The 7,988-nt window shown below is 47.2% G+C and overlaps 1 protein-coding gene across 1 annotated transcript in view; it reads left to right on the top strand.

Annotated features, from left to right (window-relative positions):
- Positions 1-1,923: 1,923 nt before the first annotated feature.
- zeb1b (zinc finger E-box binding homeobox 1b) overlaps positions 1,924-7,988 on the top strand; it is a gene marked incomplete at its 3' end in the record, with an annotated part of 69,525 nt that continues 63,460 nt past the window's right edge. The window contains exon 1 of the mRNA XM_079489817.1: positions 1,924-2,040. Coding sequence (XP_079345943.1) covers positions 1,983-2,040 — 58 coding nt within the window. The 5' untranslated portion in view covers positions 1,924-1,982. The remainder of the gene's footprint in view (positions 2,041-7,988) is intronic.

The raw sequence follows: 7,988 nt of genomic DNA, 5'->3' as shown, positions 1-7,988 counted from the left end.
ACCCACTCAGACCGTGGCCGATCGGTGCATGGGACAGGCCACCTGGAGCAAGTTGAAAGGTATTGGCCGTGCTAACGCTATTACCCATCATCGGGGCAGTTAGCTCTGAGCCACGGAGCACTCTATTGCTACTGAATTATTCAGTCTGCCCTCCCTCCGCGGTACACAGTCTGCGCCTTGTGTACCTGGATAAAGTGGTGTCTCCGCAGCTTGTCTCTGTGTGTAAAGGAAAAAACAAAGAGATATAGTTATATCAAGGATATGAAGGAGGATGACACATGGTCAAGGTGGATGTTTATGAGCCATGCACACTCCAACCCCAAACTAACTCGGACTTATAGGTTGCGCTTATCCACATGTGGTTTGACAATAAGGCGACAGCAGGTCACCGGTGCCCACTTCTCGTAGGTCTTTTGTCACACCTAATCACAGCAGAAGGGCATGCCTCCCCCGAGCAAAAAGCATGTTTACAATGCAGGACACCCAACACGGTGTCACAGGGTCCAGCTCACACAATAGACAGACCGATGACAACTTCTTACATACCACAGGTCCAGGCACTAGAAACCTTATAGTCATCTGCTTCCAGAATAGCCACAGCCTCGCAGCAACTCAGCTACTCCTGTGACCTATAATTGCCTGTCATGGGACCTAGAAGCATCATTTCATTCTGCACTGAGATTATAAACTTCATCTTTCCGAGCAGCACTACATATTTCCAAAAGTATTCACCTCAAAGCATGTGATCCCGACTTTTTCCATTTATCTAGACTAGAGGCTAGCGTGTGTGTGCGTGCGTGCGTGCGTGCGTGCGTGCGTGCGTGCGTGCGTGCGTGCGTGCGTGCGCCTGCGTGTGGAGGGTCAGGTCTGATTGGATACAGTAAGAAGCTACTGATTGTGTTGACATGTCTGTATCGTCTCCCCAGAAGCAGTGTGCTCTGCACAGGAGAACAGCAGGGCCTTTCTTTACATGGAGGATTGAATCAGCAATGACTGTCTCATGACCCTCACACGCACGCAGTTACATGCACACCGCACACACAACCGCACGCACGCACGCATAACGCACACCCACACGCACAACCGCACGCACACACGCATAACGCACACCCACACGCACAACCGCACGCACGTACACACACACACCACACACACACGCACACACCACGCACGCACACACGCACACACACAAATGCACACACACACAAACACACACACACGCATGCACGCTCGCGCACACACACACACACACACACACACACACACACACACACACACACACACACACACACACAGAAACTCTACTATGCCTTTATACCGGTATCAGGTATGTCACAAACTTTTGGTTACTCTCAGATTGCTTATATGCACCACTTTCACTGTGTTAACATGTAGCCTGCCTGCGTGCGTGCGTGCGTGTGTTTGTGCGCGCGCACACACGCACGCGCGTGTGCGTGCGTGCGCGTACACGTGCGAGTGCTGCTGTCACATTTGTCTGCCCCTGTGATATGACAGCGCAAAAGTAACATAAGCCCCGCCCCTTACCTCTAGCCTATTTAATTCTGATTTTAATGTGTGGGGAAAGACAAGAAAAATAAACATTTCTCGCAACAAAATGGAAAATATTCACTTGGAGGTCCAAGTGAATATTTTCCATTTTTCCATTGATCTGGGTAATACTAATACCTGAAATGGAACCTGCACGGAGTGCTGAGGGGGATGTATATTTTCATATTGACGTTGGGGTGGGGTGGGGGGGCGGGGGGGGATCATGCTGGATGTGAAATGGTCCTGGGGCTTTGCATGGTGGGGAGGTGTGGAAGGTGATGTCGTAAAGCTGTGTGTCGTAAACCAGGTGCGGGGAGGTGAAGGGGGAGGTGCGGGGAGGTGCGGCGGGGTGAGAGGGAGAGAGAGAGAGCGAGCGAGAGAGAGAGGAGGTGACTCTCCAAAGCAGCGTTTAGACCAGACACAGCGAAAGGATCATGGCGGATGCCCCCAGGTGTAAGCGCAGAAAGCAGGCGAATCCGAGGAGGAATAGCGGTAAGTGGAAAAACAACTTGTTTTGCGCGCAGGGAACGGCCGAGGAGCGTTTCTAAACTGGATATAATTTCCCTGAAAACTTTGGCAGCTCCTAAGTGGTCTTTTTGGTGTGCTGGAGTGTGGCAAAGTATCCTGTGAGCGCAGTATTATAAGCCCCTATGTGGTGTGGACCGTTATACCTGGACCGCGTCTCTCTCTCCGCCTAGCGGTCCGTTGCGCACCGAGAGGACCGTTATGCGCACCTAACCCCGTTATGTGAGCGGAGCAGCTTTTGTGTGCACTTTATCTCCCCTTTCTTTCATTCATTTCATCACTTTTCCAGTTGTTTTAAGTATAAGCGAAATGGGATTTACATGTTCTTTCGTGTTTTATGTTATGAAACTGATCGGACCTTGATCGAAATTTCGCGTGATCAAAAGAACGTCCCTATACCTGATTGTTACAATGCGGACCTCGAGAGATGTTTGTTGTTGTTGTGACAGTTTGTGTCAGATTCTGATATTTTTCATTTGTTCAGTTCAGTGGATGTGAATGCGTCTCTTCTGGGAACAAGACAAATACAACTGTTGTGTGTGAGTGTGTGTGTGTGTGTATGTTGGACGCTCGTAGCAGGTAGCGATAGAGGGACACTGTTGCTGACGACTGGAGAGAAAGAAAAATATCGGATTCAACCGATTTCCCTTTAATAAAATCATGTTCATCATGTCAGAGAATTGAAAACATAATAAACGCGCTGTTCGTTTACTCTTATTTTGTTTTCAATTGGTCGTATATAACTTCTCAATATATGTAATCCTTTGTAGATGATTCATTGTGCATATTATTGCCTATTTGAACCGACCCAGGACAGTTTCGCATCGCGGAGGAGATTGCGAAAGCTTTTAAGACAGATCATGTATGGTGTAATGCATGGAATGGAACGTATAACGGGACGAGCACAGCCTATATAAGGACAGCGCTCTGGGGATCCTCATTTTATTTTCTTACACAAGAAGGGACGAGGAGAGGACGTACCGATGCGAACATTAAAGGAATAATTATTTAGCCTGCTTAGATTTTTGTTTCCATTGTTCATGCAGTCTATTTCTTCTATTTCTTATTCCGTTTTCTTTTTTTTCTTTTCTTTTTTTTTAGATTTAGTTTTTATTCGGGTCTGAAAAGTGTGTTAGAATAGTCATATGCATCTATCTCCCGTTTTGACTGTTGCTTCTCGGGTTTTGGTTTCAATTCGTGACAAATATTAAGTCCGTTTTTGGCATATAGACGGTGGGTTTCTCATGGTCTTAAACCTTATATGTTTATGAAAACGTTTCGTGTAGTCTACAAATGTTTACCTTTTTGAATGATTGAATTAATTTGTTTTACTTCCTTTCTTTTTTTCATTCATTTTTTATTTTTTTGTAGCGTTCCTGTCACTCAGATTAGTGTTCAAGTGTTGTGCCACCCAGTGTAGTTTACATGAACTGAGAACATATTTACCTGATGTGAATCACGGGGGTTTAATAACCGAAATCTAAACCTTTCTAAAACGGGTGAACAATATTCTCATTAAAAGAATGGATGTATAGGCCTATACTGTATCTGTGGTTGAAAATAAGGGTTATTTGTGTGCGTGGTATAGGCTAATCTGCAATTACTGCAGGTAGAAAAAGTATAGGCTAATCCAAAGCCTCTGTATGGTTCATGATTGTGTGCGTGTGTGTGTGTGTGTGTGTGTGTGTGTGTGTGTGTGTGTGTGTGTGTGTGTGTGTGTGTGTGTGTGTGTGTGTAATTTGTAGCCCATACATGTGATGTGAGTGCTCATACATTTGTCAGTGTGAGAGGCCAATGACAGTTTGTGCTTGCAAGGTTGCAAGGTGTGGTCCCTGAGATAAGGCTTCAGCGGAAAAGGTGTGCATCTCTCCAGCGTGAAATGAAGTTTAGTATTGCACATTTGTAACTTGACTATAGCCTAAATAGGCATGCCTATATATTCAAGGGAGTTTGCTTTAATTTGTCACTTCCCTCAATGTTTACTAATGTCATCTGTTGTTTGCAACTGTCACACATTAAATGAGCGCATATTATATGTCTTTTACATCTGTCTCATTTGCATGTGCTTCACTGAGCAAACAAGCCCCCTCTTCAAAGTCCCTCACTTCCTATACCACCTTTTGGCAACGCGACAGGTGATCTGTCATGTAAATCAACATCTCTGCTGCCTAAAACTGTTAAGGCAGTGGTTCTCAAACTCTTTTTCATGTCAAGGACCCTGGAATTGATATGTGTTTGGCTGAGGACCCTCGTTTGAAAGTTTGTATTTTGGCGAGAGACAGGGCCATATGCGATGAAGTATGAGAGACAGGGCCATATACGATGAAGTATGAGAGACAGGGCCATATACGATGAAGTATGAGAGACAGGGCCATATACCATGAAGTATGAGAGACAGGGCCATATACCATGAAGTATGAGAGTCACCCTGCTGTGTCTGTCTGTCCCTGGCTAGAGGAGAGCGATGAAATCAAGGTGAGCTCCCGCCACAGCTGTAAAACAGGGAGGTGTTAACAGCCCGCAGGACGACAGGTGTTTGCAATTGGTGGGATACTGCAGCTTCCTTTGTCGCTTCTCCCCAGTCAGCTCCCCTCAGGAATAGCAGCCGTTCCCCCGGAATGGTAATTTAACACGGCAATTTGGGAATAGAGGAATGCGGCCGGTATTAACATTCTTAGCAAAAATAAACAGGGGGCACCGAGCGAGCCGGACAGCTTGGTATAGATGCGTGTCGAGAGAGAGGGCAGGAGTGGTTGGAGCGTTTGTCTGAAGGAACTCTGAAATTAATGCGTGTAGTAGGTAGCTTGGATTAGGCCTACTGTTTATTTGACATTATCACTGGAATCATTTATCTCTCATTCTATCACACACACACACACACACACACACACACACACACACACACACACACACACACACACACACACACACACACACACACACACACACACACACACACACACACACACACACACACACACACACACACACACACACACACACACACACACACACACACACACACACACCTTGATGAATCAATAAGGGAGGATTTGGGCCTTGCTCCCGGCTCCCCAAAAAAAGGCATGTGATTCAGAAGGGGATCTTTATTGGCCTGGTAAAACTATAATTAGTGCCCTGGACTCATTTTCTCCCCCTCTAAAAAAAATATTGAATGCAACCACATGCTGTAAAGTTGTGGGGGAACAATGAAAAAATAGCTATACAGTTTGTGAGTGGGAGCAGCGAGCTTTGGGCCACAGGGGAGGTGTGGATGGGTTCTTGTGGTCCCACATGCCACTTCTGTTTTAAAAGACATCTGTTTACATTTAAAAGGTCCACCCCTGCATGCTGTGTGAGGAGGTTAGCAGAAGAGGAAATATTTCATTTATCTGGGTGCCTAAGATCAACTTCCTCAGCTTCAATTGAAAGTGTCAAGTGAAGCCCAACGTGTATACTTTGTCGTACGATGGTGACGTGCGTCGGAAATAGCCAACCCACAAGCTCACATCACGTCACAGATGTGACGCACTGTGCTTGTGGAGCTTGCACAGATTTAGCATAAATCGGGCATTAAGAAGAAGAAAATCCCAGCTTCCACACCTCTCTCTTTTGCCCCCACCCACCCTTTTCCCTCTACTCTCAGCCCCTCCTTCAGCGCCTCCCTCTTGAGCCTGTCCTTTTATTTTGGAGGTTAAGACACAGTAGCCAGGGGAGCTGCTGATTGCCCCCTGACCTAGGCACCCATGCGTGCTTAGAGTATGACTTCACTTTCCCCCCCCTGTGCCATTGTCAAACCTTCCAGCATGTCCGATTGTGTTTGTGTTTAAGTCCGTTCAATGGCAGGGGAAAAGGAGGAGGCTGAGGAGGGGATCTACTCCTCTCCCTCCTCCTCCTCCTCCTCTCCGTCCATCCCTCTGACCTCTCAACTCTGGGCTGTGTGTTCCCTGTGGAGTTGAGGAGAGGGGGATGGGAGGCGCCGGCCAGCAACTGACTGAGGTATCCAGAGAGAAGAATGTTTTCCAGCAGGTGACAGTGAAGGACCCTTCGCTCATGGCAGCCATCTTGCCCGATGCTTGTTTTTTTGTTTTGTTTTGTTTATTAACTCATACTAAGTTTGCGTCAGTGACAGTTGTTGGATGGTATAGTTTTGTAGGGCTTTGTTCTCACAAAACTAGAAACTCAATGAGTGCTACCTTTCTTTCCCCAGTAGTGTTTATTCTTTTTTTTTTTATAATATTTATTTTATTTGGAAAAAGCAGTACAGTATAGACAGCATTTCTATGTATACATAGGACACAAGTGCAATTCCCAGGATAGTAGTGTTTATTCTATGGACCAAAGTTCAGTATAGTTATTTTACATCACAGGTTGAACAATCTATTAAGTCTGCTTTACGTTAAGTGTTTACACTAGTGTGGGAAAAGGCCTGTCCTCGCCTGACCATGTTGCTGAATGAAAACCATTTGATGTACGACCACACTCCCACCTCTGTTAAGGCGGCTTAATCATTAGCCGCTCCCATGGAGGCCGAGCATTAGCTTATAAAAAGGTGCTCTCCCTCCGCAAAAGAAGAAGTTTTAAACCCCAAGTCAGTCTTACTAACCCCCTTAACTGCGCTTGGATGTGCTTTATTGGGGTTTGCATGGCTGAATACTTAAATGAGCCATTGTGTGTTGGGGGGGGGGGTTTGGTGAGAAAGCCAGAGGAGAAAGAGCCTAGTTACCTTTGCAGTTTGCCCTGCTCTACCTCATACACTTTCAGAAGAAAAGGCCCATTCAGCCGGCTCGGCATGGGGAGGGAGAGCCCTTTTCACACTCAGTTTGTGGGAAACTTCTCCTCCATACTGTGCATGCCATTTGCATATGACCCATTCTCTTTCCAAAAGGTCCCCGCGAGGGTGGAATCCACGGAACGCTCCCAGAATTCATCAAATCTCTCCTCTCACGCAAGCCCCCTTAGGTCCTCGAGGGCCCACGTTGCGGCTTCGTCTTGGCATATTTGTCTCAGAAATGTTGCCGATACCTCTGTGTCGTGGCTCGCTCACTAGGCATTACCACTGGTGTTTCCTGGTGGCATTCTTTCTGGCCTGGGTGTTTCAGAGGGCTGATGATTGTGGCGCTTGTGCTCTTAATGTCAAGGCGAGAGGGGCCTTCGTGTGGCGCGGCAGACAGGATTGCGCCCTCCCCTCCCCAAGATCCCCCATGATCAGCCATGCAGGGCCTGTCTGCATGTTGGCAGACTCGGCACAGGGCGGAGGGATGGGGCACCCCCCTCAGCCATGGGGGCTCCCCGGCCGATGGTGACGCGGCTGTCCTCACTGCGTCAACAGTGTCGCTGAAAAGGACAGGAATATCTTGGAGTTGTTGGGTTGGGATGGGTGAAGGGTGGGTGGTGTGAAGCAGCGGGTGAGGTGTGGGAGGAGGGGCGGGGGATTGGGGGACATGTCAGTGCAGTGAACTGAACAAAAACAACAAGACGGTTGCTCGGGAACCAAAACATGGCCCCCAAGAATAGCAGCTTGGGCGCTTCAGCTCATCAGCGATGGTGATCGTTTAGCTCGTTAACACGAGCCCCCCCCCCCCGATGTCTGGTGACGTGGCTGTCTCTGCATTGACACGCCAGGTAACGCTGTTGCATTGCGTGCACGGTAAAATAGTCAGCGTTAATTACCCTGCATGGCGTCCCTATTTTGGGCATGTCATTATATAGGCGAAGGTCCTCAAAGAAAGCCTATAGGCCTGTCAACCTGTCAAGCCTACCTATCTCTCCGCCTGATTTCCAACTGTTTATATGATGTTTTGCATATAATAATGTATATTCGTCTGTCGTTAATTGTTTTGATGAATTGAGTACAGAAGACCCCAATGAAAACAAGCCATATTATAGGGCTTTCTTGGGTTTAATTCCTCTTA

The sequence above is a fragment of the Electrona antarctica genome, assembly GCF_951216825.1.
Source record: "Electrona antarctica genome assembly, chromosome: 20".
Lineage (NCBI taxonomy): Eukaryota > Metazoa > Chordata > Actinopteri > Myctophiformes > Myctophidae > Electrona > Electrona antarctica.
This window is presented reverse-complemented; position numbering and strand designations above follow the sequence as displayed.